At 45.5% G+C, this 19732-nt stretch overlaps 1 protein-coding gene across 6 annotated transcripts in view; it reads left to right on the top strand.

Moving 5' to 3' along the window:
• Positions 1–96: 96 nt before the first annotated feature.
• The window catches only part of LOC110528336 (SLIT-ROBO Rho GTPase-activating protein 3), an 89375-nt gene continuing 69739 nt past the window's right edge, over positions 97–19732 (top strand). For 3 of the 6 annotated variants that reach the window (XM_021610330.3, XM_021610328.3, XM_021610326.3), the window contains exon 1: positions 97–659. In XM_021610330.3, coding sequence (XP_021466005.2) covers positions 593–659 — 67 coding nt within the window. In that variant the 5' untranslated portion in view covers positions 97–592. The remainder of the gene's footprint in view (positions 660–19732) is intronic. The other 3 variants (XM_090241673.1, XM_090241672.1, XM_090241671.1) reach the window with 1 other exon arrangement.

Here is a 19732-nt window from a genome sequence, read left to right as displayed (position 1 = left end):
GTCAGATTCATGTGCATAACCACTGTAATGTAATTACCCTCTCTGCATGTGTGTGTATGTGAGGGAGTGTGTCTGCATGCATGTGTACGTGAGGGAGAGTGTATGCGTGAGTGAGAGACTGAGAGTGTGTGAGAGGAGGCGAGTGTGGGAGGAGTCTGAGATGACTTTAGCATCCAACTCTTCCTGGCTTGCTGCAGCAGACCGAGAACTTGCAGGAAAAAGGGCGGCTGGAAGACGCATTGAAAATCGCACGATGCAGCACTTGCGCATACACCCTGCTTCAAGGCAGTGGTTATATTGAAACATATCATATATTGAACATGCAGTAAATGCACATTATTATTTTTTATTTTTTTTACAGACATTCTAAAATGCTATGTTGACGACAGAGGGGAGTTATCCTTATTTGTTTTGCAGTTCAAAGTCGCATTGATCGCCTTGCAACCTCAAGTGCAAATTGGGACACCGAAGTTCTTTGAAACGCATGAAGCCCATCCTGCTTTATGTATCTGCCGAAGAGATTTGTAGGCTACGTTGTGGTGTCTTATTAAGGCGAAGTCTACAGGCTTCCATAATTAATTCTTAAAGAATCATGTCATCCCATACGAGGGTCAAGAAGGACAAGGAGATTATTGGGGATTACGAGACTCAAGTGAAAGGTTGGTACATAGAGATCCCATCAAATTACACATGTCTGGGTTGGTATTTGCTTGTGTTTTGACGTTCAGGTTAGACTAATTTATTAGCCTAAATGTATCTGGAGGGAGCAGCAGTAGCCAAGAGTAGAATTGCATAACTTGGAATTCGGGAGTGAACGACATTGATGGCATCAACAACATGTTGTTTTTACTTCACCATAAATATAAGCATTTTTTACGCGCAATTGTCTGTTTTCTGTTGTCGTGTGAATTCCCATGGTCAAGAGGTCCCTGAAGCCAGATAAACATCTATTTTCATCAGATAATAACTCCTATTCAACACCATTTCAGTAAAAGCTCTGCATAATGCACCTTACATATTTGCTAGGTGAGTCGGTCTAGTCTGCCCTACCAAACAAGAGACAACTGCATTTGGTCAAAAATGAGTTATTTACTTTTTTTTAACATTAAATGCATGCTTTATCTTGTGGACAAATATCCGGCCTCCATTGTGTTGTGTATTGGAGAAAATGGGGGGGGGGGGGGGGGGGTCATGTTCGCAGTAACTGCAAAAAGTTTAGGTGAAACCAAGGGAAAAGGCAGTAACTGCCATCACACACGTCAGTTACTTACTGCCTTTTACCTTGGCTTCACTGAGCTTTGTGCTGCTGTGTCTACGGTTGACCTTGGTATTATTTATTGTTCTTCGTTGATACAAGTATCAAACTATATGACAAGGACAGCTACATACAAATAAATATATTAACACAAGTTTGTTAAAAACAATCGTCATGGAAACGTATTCCAGTGGGTGTACCAAGCAAGAAGGCAGTAACTGCCGTCTAGGGACAAATGTCATGTTAGAGGTCAGGGTCAATATGAATAAAAAATAACAACAGACAACCACATCTCAAATGTTCTGCCTACAATTCAGTTGGCTGGACAATAAAACAACTTTGAAGTCATTTTTCTCAGTTTCACTCCAGTTACTGCTCTTTTGCTTGGTAGGGCAGTAGTGCATGGACACTTTCCCACGGAATAGTGAAAATGCACAACACCACATTATGCAGTAATAACATGGTCCACAATATGTAGGGAACTTTATTGTTAATTTGTCCTTAACAAGGGAGAGAGATAGAAAGTGTGTTTGTGTGGCCCGTTTTTCCTTCATATATAGAATGTAATAGATTATTTTACTTTCAGAGCCGAGGTCATAATTACACCAGCTGGTCTGTTGTAGTAGCCTAGTGTCTCAGAGACTAAAGGTCATGACCTCTGACCTGATCACAGCCTTCTCTGACCTATACAGTGGATCATCATCTTAATGCATGACCTGGTGAATCCCAAAATAGCCCCTCGCCACTACCAACTCATTCTGAATGCCCTCCGTGCCACGTGTAGGTGACAACTCCTAGGGGTGACTTAAATAGAGTAACCTCGTATGAACCATCCTGATCACGCATGCTTACATTCTTTTTGCTACACAGATAGCAGAATGTAAGCTTGTGAGATCAGGGTGGTTCTATGGGGCTATCAATAGAGTGGCGAGGGTATTAATGAATAAATCCATCAACTTCGGGACACACTTGTGATGCAATTTATGTTCCACATTTAAATAATAATGAAATTCTAATGAACAAATCCCCCTTGCCATTTAACAAGAAGTAAACCTCGGTAACAGTTAAACATTGGAGGTATTTAAATTGTTTTATGTATCAAGCCTCGAAATCAGGCACAAACAAACATACCTGTAGGGTGTCCAATCCAAAACGCCTATTTTGAACAATGGGTAAAATAACATGTTAATTGTGTAGATAATCCTTTAAGAAAAACAATGGTCCAAACCTCATGTCTCTATCATAATCTGTTCAATTACCCTTGTAGGATGTTTTACCCCTTGTAGAATGTTTTACCCATGTAGGATGTTTTACTCATGTAGGATGTTTTACCCATGTAGGATGTTTTACCCATGTAGGATGTTTTACCCATGTAGGATGGCCAAAATTCGGGTGACTAAATCAATGGCCAGAGAAAAAAGTGGTCAAAAATAAAGAACATTGCAGAGCATTATGTCAGCTAGGCTGGATGCTTTGCGAGAATGAAGGCTACTTAACAGGCTCACTTTCCTGTTGAATTCGTCATCTTTCTTCTCAAATCCGCAGGATTTTAAACAATATAGAGGTAAAATAGATATTGATTTTGAGACATGACATGTAGTATTTTCACATTTTAGTATACGCTTTTCAAATTAATGTTAAATTCCTGTTCTTTTTATAGGATTTCTCACAAAAACAAGTGTATCTCTGTGAAATGTCAACAGAGCATGGAGCATACTACATTTTATTTTCAAAGCCTTTTACATTTATTTCAGCTCATGTTATGCCAATTTAGCTTTTTGCGACCAGCAGAAACAACTTTGAAGACGACCACCACAACATGTAAATTCCTCATGTCGCTGCCAGAAAGCTGCATAATCATATGTTTCCCCGCACTTTGGGCAGACTGGGTGGACACCATAGCACATGTAATACTGTATAATTTGGCACACCTCTCAATTCTTTAGTATGAAATTGCGCAAACTCCAAACATATTGCTGTGTGTGTTGGGATAGCACTTCCCTCTGGAACCTGCATCCATGCTGGCTCGGTTGAAGTGGCTATCGAAGGGTCTAGTTAGCCAATACACTCTCGATCATTTTCACTCCCTAAGCTTTGGGACACTTGCTCATATTGCGGAGGTGGAGTGTGAACGCACAAATGGAGGGCCTACGGGAAGTGGGTGATTTGGGATTGAGCCACCATCTTTTCACTTCAGTGTCATTTCAGTAGAATTCATACGATATCCATCGATTCAAAGAAAGAGATGGGATGAGAAGAGATCTTTCAAAGATGTTTTGGGATGACAGTGACCAGGGAGGGCCTTGTTAATCAGTAACATTCTATCATGTTAGGCCCCAGAGTAAGTTAATGCAACGTAAAACATTTTTTTTTACACTCACGAATAGGAAACGTGTTAGTGCTGGAACTATAGAGGGTCTGGCTGGGGAATCTCTCTATCAGCAAATAGCTCAGAAACACCATAAATAATATATGTTGTCAGCATAAATTATGGAACTATGAAAGGGTTTTATTGTCTGACTGCTGCTGCTAAATATGTGAGTGCATCTTAAATGGCACTCTATATCCCTACATAATGCACTACTTTAGGGTGCCATTTGGGACTCCACCTGTGACTGTAGAAGATGGCTATATCTAATTTGTGGTCTCCTGAGTGGCACAGCGGTCTAAGGCACTGCATCTCAGTGCTAGAGGTGTCACTACAGACCCTGGCTCGATTCCAGGCTTTATCACAACTGGCTGTGATTGGGAGTCCCATAGGTCAGGGCACAATTGGCCTAGTGTCGTCCAGGTTAGGGTTTGGCCGGGGTAGGCCATCATTGTAAATAAGAGTTTGTTCTTAACTGACTTCCCTGGTTAAATAAAAAAATATCTAAAGTCAACCCAGCAGAGTTTAATATAGTGTAGCTAGCTGTAGATATCTCTACTGCACTCCTCTAAAGCTGATGGCTGCTCCAAGGTGACGCATTAAGAGGATGAAGGTTCAGTACACCCTCTTATTCATGTAAAAAGCCACTTATAGTACAGTGAGTGCATGCATTTTTAGTAAGTGTATGTGATCCCTATAATAATTGAACCTACAACCAACCTTGGCATTGCTATAGCTGTGCTCTTACCAACTGAGCCACACAGGATCACATATAGAATCCTCTACCCTCCAACATGTTTATTGAAGAAGCTTGTGGAAGAACAGCTGAGCAGACAATATAGCACTCAAGACAATAACAGTCTGATGAAGTCCAGAATGACATAGTTTGATAGATGACACAATGGAAAGACCCTCTGTTAGACATGTTTGTAACCAACAACAATCTACACACTTTTCCTCTGTCAATCTACCTTGTACTAAAGAAAGATATACATCGATCTTATCTCTCCACCAAAGTGTGAGATGCTGTGTGAAGTAGATACCAGACACGTGTAGGGTATTATCACACTTGGATTGAAATATTGTTAGCAATTTTAGACTGTACTTGCAGCAAACACTGAAACCCTCTTATCACCCCTTGTGGGGGCAGGGTATGACCGTAGTGCATCATGGACAATCTGAGCTGCTCTCGCTGCTTTTTAATGAGACCTGGAGGTACACACTGTAGCATGTTGATGTAGTTTGCTGAAGTCTTGGTTGACTCCTTGAGTGTGTTGTGGGCGGACCAAGTAATTGGGCGTCACTCTAAAGCGGGAAGGTGGAATAAACGAGTCAGGAGTAAGTTTTCTTGATTGAACACAGTTCTCTATTGAGGGCACTGGGTCAACACAAACACTCCAACATAATCAATGAAAATCTTCCAAGAAAAAACATACATCTTCTTCTCCAGATGAAACAAGAACATAATAGGATTATCTTTAAACTACAACAAAAAGTCACGGGATTGTCACCGTCTTAGTGGTTCTTCCTGGATAGCTCCTCTATCTCGGTGGCCATCTTCCAGAGATAGTTTTCCCCCCTCTCTGCTGGTTCCATTCTCTCTCTTATAGGGGAAGGAGAGTATGTCATTAGTACCGTCAGCTGTGCTTAATTGCCTCTGGTTACCTTGTCTCCCATGCCTTGTTGGGCTACTATCCATGAGCCCAGCCTGCCCTCTGGTGGTCCTTCCACATACCTTCCCCCCCAGGACCGAACCGGAGGGTCGGGCGCCAGACGCACCGTCTTGGTCGCATCGGGACAGCGCGTCTGCATTCCCGTTCCTCCATCCGGCCCTGTGGATGACATGGAAAGAGAACGGTTGTAAAGACAAAAACCATCTAGCTATTCTGTTGTTATTGTTTCTCTTACCAGCCATCCACGTGAGGGGCGCATGGTCAGTAACTAATGCAAACCTCCGACCCAGTAGGTAGTACCGGAGATAATCGAGGGCCCACTTGATGGCTAAGGCCTCTTTCTCTACGGTCGCATACCTCTGTTCCCGATCGCTGAGCTTCCTACTAATGAAGAGAATCGGCTTCTCTTCTTCACCTTTACCCTGAGCTAGTACGGCTCCGAGCCCTGTATCCGAGGCGTCGACCTGCACAATGAACTCTTGTGAGAAGTCCGGAGCCTGTAGAACAGGATCAGAACACAGCCATCTTTTAGCAATTGAAAGGCCTCTTCCGTCTCGTCTTTCCACTCTACCTGGTTTGGCAGGTTTTTCCTGATGAGGTTTGTGAGGGGGTTGGCAATGGTTGCATATCCCGGGATAAAACGGCGATAATATCCTGTTATCCCTAAGAAGGCCCGAACATCTCGCTTGGTCCGGGGTCGAGGCCAGTCACGAATTGCCCTTTTCTTCTCTGCCTGTGGGCGTATTTTCCCATTCCCCACGGTGTACCCTAGGTATTCCGCTTCGGACAGGCCCAGGCAGCATTTATTTGGATTGGCTGTCAACCCTGTGGCTTCCAAACTCACGAGCACCACCCGTAATCGCAGGAGGTGACTATCCCAGTCCTCGCTGTGGATGACCACATCGTCTATGTACGCCGCTGCATACTCTTGATGGGGCCGTAAAATGGCATCCATGAGGCGTTGGAAAGTTGCAGCGGCACCGTGCAGTCCGAAGGGCATCCTCACATACTGGAGAAGCCCCTCTGGGGTGGCGAAGGCAGTCTTTGGGCGATCCTCCGGAGCCACCGGCACTTGCCAATATCCCTTCGTCAAATCCAGGGTAGTGATGAACTTGGCCTTTCCTAAGCGCTCCAAGAGTTCATCCACGCGGGGCATGGGATACGCATCGAATGTAGAGATGGCATTCACGCCCCTAAAGTCGTTACAGAGTCTCATACTACCATCGGATTTGGGGACCAGGACTATGGGACTGGACCACTCACTCGTCGAGGGCTCGATCACGCCCATCCTCAACATTTCCCTCACCTCTTTCTTAGCGATGACTCGGCGAGCCTCAGGAATCCTGTAAGGGCGGATATGCACCTTCTTGCCGGGTTCAGTGTGGATATGGTGGAACAGGACATCTGTTTGTCCTGGGAATGGAGAGAATATTCGACCGAAGTTCATAATCAGCTTGTCTAGCTGTCTTGACTGCTCCGGTAGGAGAGTTTGGCCACGGCGCACCTGTGGTAGAGCCTCCTCTTTTCCTTTGCCCTCCAGGGCCATCAAAGCCACCTCCTCCTCTCGTCCATGGTACGTCTTCAGCAGGTTTATGTGATAGAGTTGGACCTTCTTCCTCCTGTCAAGTTGCTTGATGAGGTAATTGACCGGTGAGACCCTTTTCATTACCTCGTAGGGCCCCCTCCACTGCGCCAGCAAGCGATGTTCGGCCGTGGGCACAAGCACCATCACTTTCTCTCCCACGGTGAACTCACGGGGGGTCGCGGACTTATCATAGGCCCGGCCTTGTGTCCTTTGGGCCTTCTCCATATGCTCCTTGACTATGGGCCACACTGCTGACAGGCGGTCTCTCATCAGGGTAACGTGTTCTATTGTGGATCGAAAGGGGCATGGTTGGGTCTCCCAGGTCTCCTTGGCTAAGTCGAGGATCCCTCGACAGGGTCTGCCATAGAGCAATTCAAACGGAGAGAATCCAGTGGATGCCTGGGGTACTCGCAGGGCAAACATTAAGTGTGGGAGAAGCATGTCCCAGTTTTTCCCGTCTCGGGACACCACTCTTCTCAACATGCTTTTAATCGTTTTGTTCAAGCGTTCACACAACCCGTCTGTTTGAGGGTGGAATATGCTTGTACGTATCTGTTGAACCTGATATAACCGATACAAGTCCTTCATCAACTGGGACATGAACGGGGTTCCTTGATCGGTTAAGATAGTCTTGGGGAGGCCCACACGAGAGAACATCAGGAATAACTCCTTGGCAATTCCCTTTGACGACATGTTACGCAGGGGTATGGCCTCCGGGAACTTGGTAGCGTAATCTATAACCACTAGGATGTACTCGTGTCCTCTGGCGGATTTTGGGAGGGGTCCTACGAGGTCCATAGCTATGCGTTCAAAGGGAGTCTCTATGATGGGAAGAGGAATCAAAGGGTTACGTAGGTGTGGCCGTGGGGCTGTACGTTGACATTGATCACACGTCCTACAATACCTGGCCACATCCCGGGTGACCCGGGGCCAATAGAATCTCTGCATGATTCTGTCAATACTCTTGTCTCGTGCCAGGTGTCCTCCTAGGACGTGGGAATGGGATAACTGTAGAACTGTATCCCTGTATGGCCTAGGCACCATTAGTAATTCCTGGTTTTCCCCCCTTCGTCGTACGACCCAGTATAAGAGACCCCGCCTGATTGCATAGTAAGGAAGAGTGGGCTCACCTGATCCGTCAACATTCCTCCCGTCGATCTCCTTCACTTTCCTCATGGCCTCCCTTAGGTCTGGGTCTCTATGCTGCGAGGTGCCGAACTGTCCCTTTAATTCCTGGGGCAGGTCGACCTCGGTAGAGGGATGTGGAGGATGTTCCACATCCCCATCAGGGGTGACCGAGGAGAATCCCTTCCAGGTTCCCTCCTCGGATGGAGCTTCAAATATATCCCTTAGCGCCTGGTTGCTCCTTTCTTCCTGTGTTGTGTATAACCCTTCACATGTGTCTTCATCGGTGGTTTCCTGGAATATCTGTCGTAAACGTTGGGTCGCTATTTCTTCCTCTGCTGCAGAGGACTACTTGTAGGACTACTACCTCGGGCTTGGATTTTCTCTTCTTTCCTGTCCCCCTTCTTCCCGTACATAACGTCATCTGCCGAAGCTCCTTATATAGGGGACAGTCTCTCCCGATCAGTAATGGCACCTTCAGCTGGGGCACTTTCCCTGCCCTGACTGTACACCTTCCTTTTGGAGTGAGAATAGGCAGATTCACAGTGGGGTAATAGTGGGTGTCTCCATGGATACAGGATACGGCTACTTTGTCTGGTAGCAGTGTTGCGGAGGTCACCATCCGCTCCTCTACTAACGTAACCATACTTCCTGAGTCGAGAATAGCTACCACATCTTGTCCTTCGACTTGCACCTGAATCTCTGAGGCTGGGGCTATCTCTGCTAAACAACAGTGTTGATCCTGCCCCCTCAAAACGGGATGTTTGGGAATAGGCAGTGATGACTCCGTGACCATGGGCTCATCCTTGCTAGGACATTGTGGGGCATAATGGTTGGGAGACTGACATTTATAACACCGACCCTGCTGTGTGGTGGCTGACTTCTCCCACCTCCGGGGGGGGTTTGGACGTTTCGGTGGCGGGCGCGCCGGGGTGAGTCGTGGTACGGGATTGGAAGACTCCTTCCCTTCCTCCTTGTCACTTTTTAACAACTCCCCTGTAGACCGATATGTTTCCACCGCCTGGGCTATGTCGTCGGCTGACAACGGGTTGGCTTGCCCCACAACCCTTTTTACGTCACTGGGTAATTCTCTCAATATCTTGTCCACTACGAGAGTCTCTATCACATGTCCTACTCCCTTTCCAGGTTCTAGCCACTGTTTCGTCAGTCGTATTAACGCGAAGATCTGGGCACGGACGGGTTGATCAGCTGTATAGGTCCATTGATGGAATTTTACAGCCCTATCTCTGGCAGTCAGCTGGTACCGGGACAGGATCTCGGTTTTTAGTCGCCCATAGTCCGCAGCTTCGCGGGAATCCAGGTCAAAATAGGCTTCCTGAGCCACCCCGGTCAAAAGAGGGGCTAATGCGCTCGCCCATTCTGTGGGCGGCCACTCTTCCAAGGTGGCCGTCCTTTCGAAGGTCATGAGGAAGGCCTCAATATCATCCTCCTTGGAGAGACGAGGTAAGATGGCGTGAGCAGCCGCTCTTGGCTTAACTCTAGGTTCTTCTCGTCGGCTCAGCTGTTGTTGCAGGAGTTCTATGGTTGTCTGCTGTGCCGTGATCAATTGTTGTAGTAGGGCGTTATCCATCGTTCTTGAATGGTTCCTCCGGGTCTACTGGAAGAATCTTGATTTACTCACTTATCCTTGTGTCACTCGTCCACCTAATACCTGCATTCTCCACCAATGTGAGCGGACCAAGTAATTGGGCGTCACTCTAAAGCGGGAAGGTGGAATAAACAAGTCAGGAGTAAGTTTTCTTGATTGAACACAGTTCTCTATTGAGGGCATTGGGTCAACACAAACACTCCAACATAATCAATGAAAATCTTCCAAGGAAAAACATACATCTTCTTCTCCAGATGAAACAAGTACATAATAGGATAATCTTTAAACTACAACAAAAAGTCACGGGATTGTCACCGTCTTAGTGGTTCTTCCTGGATAGCTCCTCTCTCTCGGTGGCCATCTTCCAGAGATAGTTTTCCCCCCTCTCTGCTGGTTCCATCCTCTCTCTTCGAGGGGAAGGAGAGTATGTCATTAGTACCGTCAGCTGTGCTTAATTGCCTCTGGTTACCTTGTCTCCCATGCCTTGTTGGGCTACTATCCATGAGCCCAGCCTGCCCTCTGGTGGTCCTTCCACAGTTTGTTTGTACGCTCGTGCATGTGTGTGTGCATGCCTGCGTTAATCAATGTCTGTGTACGTATGTGTGATTGTGGGTGTGAGAGGACGTGTGAGTTTCAGGAAAAGCTTTTAAGTTGACAGCTCATTTGCCAGGCTGTCTGGGATCAGTTTAGTTGGGTGTAAGAAGGGCTACAAGAGCTACACTCTGGCATCGGGGTCAAATAGTGCTGAGTAGGTAGCTGACTCAACAGCATTTACTGTAGTGCAGTCAGCTGTCAGTCCTCCATTTATGGACCTGCAGCAGATTTCTTGACAATTATGTGTTCTTTCTTGGTAGCCTGGTCTCAGATCAGTTTGTGCTGTCTTGCCAACTCCTACGGTCAATGTCACAGCTCCAACATTGACCATAGGAGTTGGAAAGACAGATCTGGGACCAGGCTACTTTCTTGGGAGAATTTGACTTCAACATTGTTGAAGGACCAACCGACATAATGTTACCATGATGTTAGTCAATGGCGCTATACCTGGCTATGTCATGACAGATGACGTCATTAGTTACCTTGTCATGACACTGGATGTTGTATGTATGGTATGTGGTCCAACCACTCATTAACAAGCCAGTCACTTCCTATGAATGATGCGTTAACTGGTATGTGTCAGAATTAACCCAAACCAGCCGCCATTAATGGTGTAATGTGTGATTATATAGTACAGTACAGTGTGATTATGGAGCAGGTAAGGAGTTCAGACTGGAATAGACCACAGTCCCTTGTTCTGTGCACCGATGTCTTTGCATGAGTGCATGTACAGTATATGGTATTTTGACAATTAATGATTATGGAATTACTCAGCCTGCTTTCATATTAATTTCCTATTGTAGCACTAGCTCACTACAGTGCCTTGCGAAAGTATTCGGCCCTCTTGAACTTTGCGACCTTTTGCCACATTTCAGGCTTCAAACATAAAGATATAAAACTGTATTTTTTTGTGAAGAATCAACAACAAGTGGGACACAATCATGAAGTGGAACGACATTTATTGGATATTTAAAACTTTTTTAACAAATCAAAAACTGAAAAATTGGGCGTGCAAAATTATTCAGCCCCCTTAAGTTAATACTTTGTAGCGCCACCTTTTGCTGCGATTACAGCTGTAAGTCGCTTGGGGTATGTCTCTATCAGTTTTGCACATCGAGAGACTGACATTTTTTTCCCATTCCTCCTTGCAAAACAGCTCAAGCTCAGTGAGGTTGGATGGAGAGCATTTGTGAACAGCAGTTTTCAGTTCTTTCCACAGATTCTCGATTGGATTCAGGTCTGGACTTTGACTTGGCCATTCTAACACCTGGATATGTTTATTTTTGAACCATTCCATTGTAGATTTTGCTTTATGTTTTGGATCATTGTCTTGTTGGAAGACAAATCTCCGTCCCAGTCTCAGGTCTTTTGCAGACTCCATCAGGTTTTCTTCCAGAATGGTCCTGTATTTGGCTCCATCCATCTTCCCATCAATTTTAACCATCTTCCCTGTCCCTGCTGAAGAAAAGCAGGCCCAAACCATGATGCTGCCACCACCATGTTTGACAGTGGGGATGGTGTGTTCAGCTGTGTTGCTTTTACGCCAAACATCACGTTTTGCATTGTTGCCAAAAAGTTCAATTTTGGTTTCATCTGACCAGAGCACCTTCTTCCACATGTTTGGTGTGTCTCCCAGGTGGCTTTTGGCAAACTTTAAACAACACTTTTTATGGATATCTTTAAGAAATGGCTTTCTTCTTGCCATTCTTCCATAAAGGCCAGATTTGTGCAATATACGACTGATTGTTGTCCTATGGACAGAGTCTCCCACCTCAGCTGTAGATCTCTGCAGTTCATCCAGAGTGATCATGGGCCTCTTGGCTGCATCTCTGATCAGTCTTCTCCTTGTATGAGCTGAAAGTTTAGAGGGACGGCCAGGTCTTGGTAGATTTGCAGTGGTCTGATACTCCTTCCATTTCAATATTATCGCTTGCACAGTGCTCCTTGGGATGTTTAAAGCTTGGGAAATCTTTTTGTATCCAAATGCGGCTTTAAACTTCTTCACAACAGTATCTCGGACCTGCCTGGTGTGTTCCTTGTTCTTCATGATGCTCTCTGCGCTTTTAACGGACCTCTGAGACTATCACAGTGCAGGTGCATTTATACGGAGACTTGATTACACACAGGTGGATTGTATTTATCATCATTAGTCATTTAGGTCAACATTGGATCATTCAGAGATCCTCACTGAACTTCTGGAGAGAGTTTGCTGCACTGAAAGTAAAGGGGCTGAATAATTTTGCACGCCCAATTTTTCAGTTTTTGATATGTTAAAAAAGTTTGAAATATCCAATAAATGTCGTTCCACTTCATGATTGTGTCCCACTTGTTGTTGATTCTTCACAAAAAAATACAGTTTTATATCTTTATGTTTGAAGCCTGAAATGTGGCAAAAGGTCGCAAAGTTCAAGGGGGCCAAATACTTTCGCAAGGCACTGTATACTAGCCAGACTTGAGAAAACAGTTTCTAGTGTGTTGGAAGTGGAACCCAGCTGCAGTCTGTTAGCTAACCTTGGTTTGCTTCCATACACATATTTGCATGCATTCCAAAGAACCTCAGTCGACCAGCTCGACTCCAGTCACACGCCGTTAAACAAACCTCTGGAAGTACTGCATGCAGCAAGGCACTGCCGTCTACCCTCAGTAGCACTATCTGCTAGTACCCCCCCACTCCTACTCAACTGAATGAGGGTTAGTTGACCTGGATCATGGGTCATTTCCGTGCCTAGAGAACACTCCCTCTAATGTCATTAGACTCTTTTGGAGTCAATCCATTTAGGTCTTACGCTTAAATGCTTCATTTGGTTTGATCTAATTAGATGCATGCATACATTTCATAGATAGATAAGCACATAGAAGCCATGGCAATTCAGGAAACATTGTTGTAGATCTGTTTTTACCAAAAGATCTTTCAGATTGGAAGATAAAGTAAGAGCAACACATTTTACGACAAACAAACTGCCTTGTTGGCGCCTTGGGTCGTAAAAACAACTGTGATGTTGCAGCACAGTTGCGCAATATGTTAGTAAGTAAAGGTGCCTGTTATTTACAGTAGTCTTGCCACAGAGGAAGACATTATTGCAGTTTTGTTTCCTTTGATTATTGTAGGAAGAAGAATGAAGAGGGTGTGTTTGTGTGTGTAGCATGTGTTCCTCCTGTCTGTCCCCACCCCATAATGGGGTGGCAGGGTAGCCTAGTGGTTAGAGCGTTGGACTAGTAACCGGAAGGTTGCAAGTTCAAACCCCTGAGCTGACAAGGTACAAATCTGTCGTTCTGCCACTGAACAGGCAGAACGACCCCCTAGGCCGTCATTGAAAATAAGAATTTGTTCTTAACTGACTTGCCTAGTTAAATAAAGGTAAAATAATGCATGTACATCTGTATTCCATGACTGTCTGGGCCAGTTAACACCCTTCTGCTCATCATTATTATTCATAATGAAAACGTGCTATGACTTATGGTTTAATTGGAATAATGTCTTGCCAACTCTGTCTTGCCAACTCCTATGGTGTTTGACGTGACAATTACCATAGGGAGCACAAACAAACCTGGGATCAGTATAGGCTACCACCTATACTGCAGCCTGCCACCCACTCTGTGTGCTATGCTTTCACCCTCCCTCTCCCTTCTCCTCTCTCCTTCTGCACTTCTGGTTGTATGTCTGCTGCTATGGTAACATCAACAATCAATGTGAAAATCAGCAACAGATTAAGGTGGAATTGACAGAGAGGAGTAGGTAACTGAGCTGCACTTCCTAACCTCCTGCCAAATGTATGACCACATTAAAGATAAATATTTCCCCACAGACTCACAAATAATTAGAATTTGTGAATTCAACCAAAGAGTGTGTAAAAACATACAGTACTATAGTTATTACTGATCACCCAAGACAAGCATTCACAGGAAACTGCCTCACTGCCATACTTTGTGCCAAATTATGTTGGAGTGTCAGTCTGTGTTAGGTGTCATGTGATCAGCCACGCTTGGATAACAGTGGAGAGCGAGACAAGCCCAGAGAGATTGGCACTGGCCCACAATGTAGGCTACCCCTCTGCCTGTTGACTTATTTGCAAATTCAAGCCTGTCGCAAAAGACCGTTTGAAATGTAGCCTACACGTTTTGTGCTTTTGTTGGAAGCAGTAACTCCCCATACGTATCTATAACTGGGCTAATAACTTGCTAACTAGCAAATAACTTGCTAACTAGCAAAGAACATCAACACATGGCAAGCCTAGTGGTTAGAAAGTTGGGCCAGTAACTGAACGGTTGGTTGCTAGATCGAATCCCTGAGCTGCCAAGGTAAAAATCTGTCATTCTGCCCCTGAACAAGGCAGTTAACCCACTGTTCCTAGGCTGTCATTGTAAATAAGAATTTGTTCTTAACTGATATGCCTAGTTAAATAAAAATAAAATGTGCACACTGTGCTCTTATCTGAACTGATCTGAAATGCGCATTAACTGAAAGACCGCTCATGGGCTACCCATGCCAATAGAATTCTACTCCGTTGCTCTCTGCCACTGCCTATAACAAAATCACAGACTCAATCTTGCAAAGTTAGATTTGTTTGTTGCATTGAAAAGGGGCTGTTATAATGTTGATTCAATCACTGTCACAAAGCCTGGAGTGGTGGGTGTGGAGTCAAGCTCAGAGAGCAGACGATAATGGGGAAACCGGACTTTATTACGGCCTCCAATATGAACCCCCAAAACAGCAGGCGAATAATCAAAAATTGTCCAACCCAACACAGGGCACAAACAGACAGGAACACTACACGCAACAACCTCGACTAACAGAAAACAAGTCCGCACAAAAACAGACGGGCCTAACAGGCTTAAAAGTCCTGAATCAAAACAAAATAAGAGACCGGTGCAACCAATAAGACAAAACAAACAGAAAAGGAAAACGGGATCGGTGGCAGCTAGTAGACCGGCGACGATGAGCGCCGAGCGCCGCCCAGGCAGGGGAGCCACCTTCGGTGGGAGTGCGAGGCGCAGGGCGATCAGGGGGCGAGGCGCAGGGCGATCCGGATGGAGGCGGTGAAACTGCCTCAGTAGTGATGGATCCAAGATGTCCCCCACCGGTACCCAGCACCTCTCCTCTGGACCGTACTCCTCCCAGTCCATGAGGTACTGCAGGCCCCTCACCCGGCGTCTCGAGTCCAGAATAGAACGTACAGTGTACGCCGGGGACCCCTCGTTGTCCAGAGGGGGCTGAGGGACCTCCGGCACCTCACCTTCCTGCAGGGGACCAGCCACCACCGGCCTGAGGAGAGACGCATAAAACGAGGGGTTAATACAATAGTAAGAAGGAAGCTGTAACCTTTAAATTGCCCCACACACTGCGACCCCGCTTCCGGGAGGGCAGGCGGAGGGGCAGGTTTCGGGTCGAGAGCCAGACCCAGTCCCCCGGTGCGAAAACGGGCGCCTCACTGCGGTGCCGGTCAAAGCCCCTCTTCTGCCGTCCATCAGCATGTTTTAGTGATTCCTGGACGGCTCTCCAGGTCTCTTTCGAGCGCAGAACCCACTCCTCCACCGCAGGAGCTTCGGTCTGGCTCTGATGCCATGGGGCCAGGACTGGCTGGTAGCCCAACACGCACTGGAACGGTGACATGTTAGTAGAGGAGTGGCAGAGGGAATTCTGAGCCACCTCCGCCCATGGGACGTACCTCGCACATTCACCAGGCCAGTCCTGGCAATACGACCGCAGAAACCTACCCACATCCTGGTTCACTCTCTCCACCTGCCCAAAACCCGAGGTCAGGCTGTTCGAGACCCCCAGACGTTCCATGAACGCCCTCCAAACTCTGGACGTGAACTGGGGACCCCGATCAGAAACAATGTCCTCAGGCACCCCGTAGTGCCGGAAGACGTGGGTAAACAGGGCCTCCCCAGTCTGTGGGGCCGTAGGGAGACTGGGCAACGGGATGAGACAGCAGGACTTAGACCGGCGACGACGACCGCCGAGCGCCGCCCGAACAGGCAGCCACCTTCGGTGGGAGTCGTGACAATCACAGAAAAAACTTTGATCTATGTAGTGCAAACTAATGGGGTGAACTCAGTGAAGTTAAATATCTTATCTTCTTCTTCATCTATGAAATCATGGCAGTCCAGTGCACGATCGATCATGATCTGCCCAATTCTGTACTACCATGAAAAAACTAACTAACTAACTAAACTAACTTCTACCACACCCTCACCCCCAAAAACCCTCCCCAACCCATTAAACTTGATCTATATCATGCTGAAACACTCAACCCTGTTCAGCATGTCAACAACCATTTCAACAGTAACATATGATACTCCCAATATCTCTTTTGCCATCTCCACAATAACCTTCAACCTGGCATTTCTGCTTTCCACAACCCGAGTCATATTGATAACCTTACCTTTGACACCACACATTCATGAGCACAAGATTTCTGAACAGGCCTCGAAACCCTGTCAGACCATCAGAAGCACCATCCCCGACAGTAGGTCCACTTCTGTCCATGTAAGCTCCGTCAGTCCGCACTGTAGTTCTACCAATCGTTTTTACGGCCTCTGCATATGATACATCATGAATGGTGCTATACCTCTGAGCCTCTCTAGCCTCTCTCTGTACATGGCATCCACCAAATGCTGCAGTGTGTTCTACCCCACAATTACAGCACTTAACCTTCACATTGCTTCCACATTCACCGTAATCATGCGTCCCTCCACACTTGGCACATCTTTTATATATTTTACACTGATCAGCTACATGTCCCATTCTTTGGCATTTAATACACAGCAGTGCAAATGGGACAAATTATTGAACATTTAAACTAAGGAATCCTATCTGTACTTTTCCCGGTACTTTTCACGGCAAGACTTTCTCAAACCTCAGCATCACTGATAAGCGTTCACTTCTTTAACCCTATTTTCTGCTGATCAACCTTTTGGCCTCAATTACTTTGCTTCCTTCACATTTTCTTTAATATCATCTATGGACTTAGATATTGGGATTCCAGGGATGACTTCCCTTCAATCTAGCATAAGCACCAGGGACATGGCTTTTAATTTTCTTCCAATTAAGCGTTTCCATTTTCAGAATCTTCTTTTGCTGAGCCCGGCTACTACACAATATTAACAATCTACCATTTCCAATTAACCAAGCTCATTTCACTTCACCTACCTCTTTCTCTACGGCATTAGTTAGTCGGATAAGTGAGGCCTTGTGGTATCATCAAACACTATCACCACTTTCTACTCCAACACATCATTACTCTTGCTTCCTACCTTGGCCCTCTTCATGCTTTCTTTACTAGACGCTCCACTGCTTTCAATATCATGATCTCTCTTCTTCCTATGTCTTTCCACAACCAACCATTCAGATCCTTGACTCTCATCCTCCAGCTCCATATCATCTACTCGCCGCCATTTCCCGACACTGTGTTCGGTCTGTTAAAAAGTGTCAGAACTTTGGTGCCAATCTCGTATGTGTCTCCGCAGCATGGCATTTCTTCTGCGTGGCAGTCCTGGAGGAAGTGGGCTGCCACGCACGTGCACAGTTTAGTGGGAACATTGCTCTGCAGCAGGGTTATTACTAGCCAAAGCTATTTTCACGATAAGCAGACCTCAGGTTTCTGTAGGAGTCTGGACAGGCAGCCGGGTTGGATGGCGACCAGACAGCGGTCAAGATGTTGCAACACAGCAGCTGAGCCCCAGACAGACAGAACAGGACTAGCTACTACAGTAATTGTGGGAAGGAGAAAAGTGCATTATTGTATTACTGTATCTCTAAACAAATCTGCTACTCCCTATTTCAGGTTTTCCCAAACTTGGTGTTGGGGCCCCCGCTGAGTGCACATTTTGGTTTTTGCCCGAACACTAAACAGCTGAACAAAATAATCAAAGCTTTATGATGATGATGTGGTGGGGGGGGGGGGGGGGGATGCAACACTGGACTGACTTAATAGGTGTCTGCAATTATAGTAATGGAAAGACCGATTCAGAGACACTGGTTACAGCCGTGGTGATAGAAATCACTTTCTATTTGGGAAAATACCTCCATATATGTAAGCACATTAGCTACAGGACAACATATCTACACTGTATATATGTACTGTACCTGCTGCACAAGCATCCACATTGCACACCAAAATACATGTAATTATATCCGTACGAATCCAACTGTGTGTGTGGTGAAACAACAGCTGTAAACATCCACCCTCTACTCAGTCCAGAGAACTGACTTGTCTTAAGCAACCAGAGGCTTTCTTTCTGTTTTTTTTTTCTTCATATTTCATTCTGTTTTTAAACTTACCCTCAGGTTTCTGGGAGTAATTCATATTTGGGTTCAAATCCTTGTGAAACCCACCAGACCAGAGCTGTAGCCACTCAGCTTTTACTGACGAAAACAAACACTGTGGATCCGTTCCAAATGGCACCCTATAACCCACATAGTGCACTATGTTTGACCAGAGCCCTATGGGCCCTAGCATTTGACAGGCAGACAGGCTTTGTGCACTAATTAATGAAGTCTCACTGACTGTGCCATGGGCTTTGGAACATCTGAGTCATTTTGGCAAAACACATCAGCTACCAATTAGAGATATTAGTCTGAACTCACCATTGAATAAAATAAACATTGCTCCAAACTACTATAGTGCCTGATTTGACTAAATCAGATCACATTTTCTTATTCTAAGGTAGAAACAACGAGCCCTACATTACATTACATTACGCTTTCCTACAATAATGCAACTATTAGGGCCTTGTGGTTGTATTTATTTATTGAACCTTTATTTAACTAAGTCATGTAAGAACTAATTCTTATTTACAAGGACGGCCTACCAAAAGGTAAAAGGCCTCCTGCGGGGACGGGGGCCTGGGATTAAAAATAAAAATAAAAAAATACAATAAATATAGTACAAAACACACATCACAACAATAGAGACACAACACTACATAATGAGAGACCTAAGACAACAACATAACAAGGCAGCAACACGTGACAACACGGCATGGTAGAAACACAACATGACAACAACATGGTAGCAACACAACATGGTAGCAGCACAAAAACATGGTACAGACAGTATTGGGCTAAGTCAACAGCACTAAGGTCAAGAAGGTAGAGACAACAATACATCATGCAAAGCAGCCACAACTGTCAGTAATAGTGTCCATGATTGAGTTTTTGAATGAAGAGATTGAGATGAAGCTGTTCAGTGTAAGTGTTTGTTGCAGCTCGTTTCAGTCGCTAGCTGCAGCGAACTGAAAAGAGGAGCGACCCAGGGATGTGTGTGCTTTGGGGACCTTTAACAGAATGTGACTGGCAGAACGGGTGTTGTATGTGGAGAATGAGGGCTGCAGTAGATATCTCAGATAGGGGGGAGTGAGGCCTAAGAGGGTTTTATAAATAAGCATCAACCAGTGGGTCTTGCAGAATAGTATTGTAGAATAGTATTTTGCTATGTTATACATTTACAATTGACATTTTAGTAACATTTAGCAGACACTCTTATCTAGAGCTACTTACAGTTGGTGCATCTAGTGTGGT

The sequence above is a fragment of the Oncorhynchus mykiss genome, chromosome 7 (assembly GCF_057628025.1).
Source record: "Oncorhynchus mykiss isolate SJ-2025 chromosome 7, ASM5762802v1, whole genome shotgun sequence".
Classification (NCBI taxonomy): Eukaryota; Metazoa; Chordata; class Actinopteri; order Salmoniformes; family Salmonidae; genus Oncorhynchus; species Oncorhynchus mykiss.
Note: the sequence above shows the minus strand (reverse complement) of the source record. Positions and strands in the feature narration are given on the sequence as shown.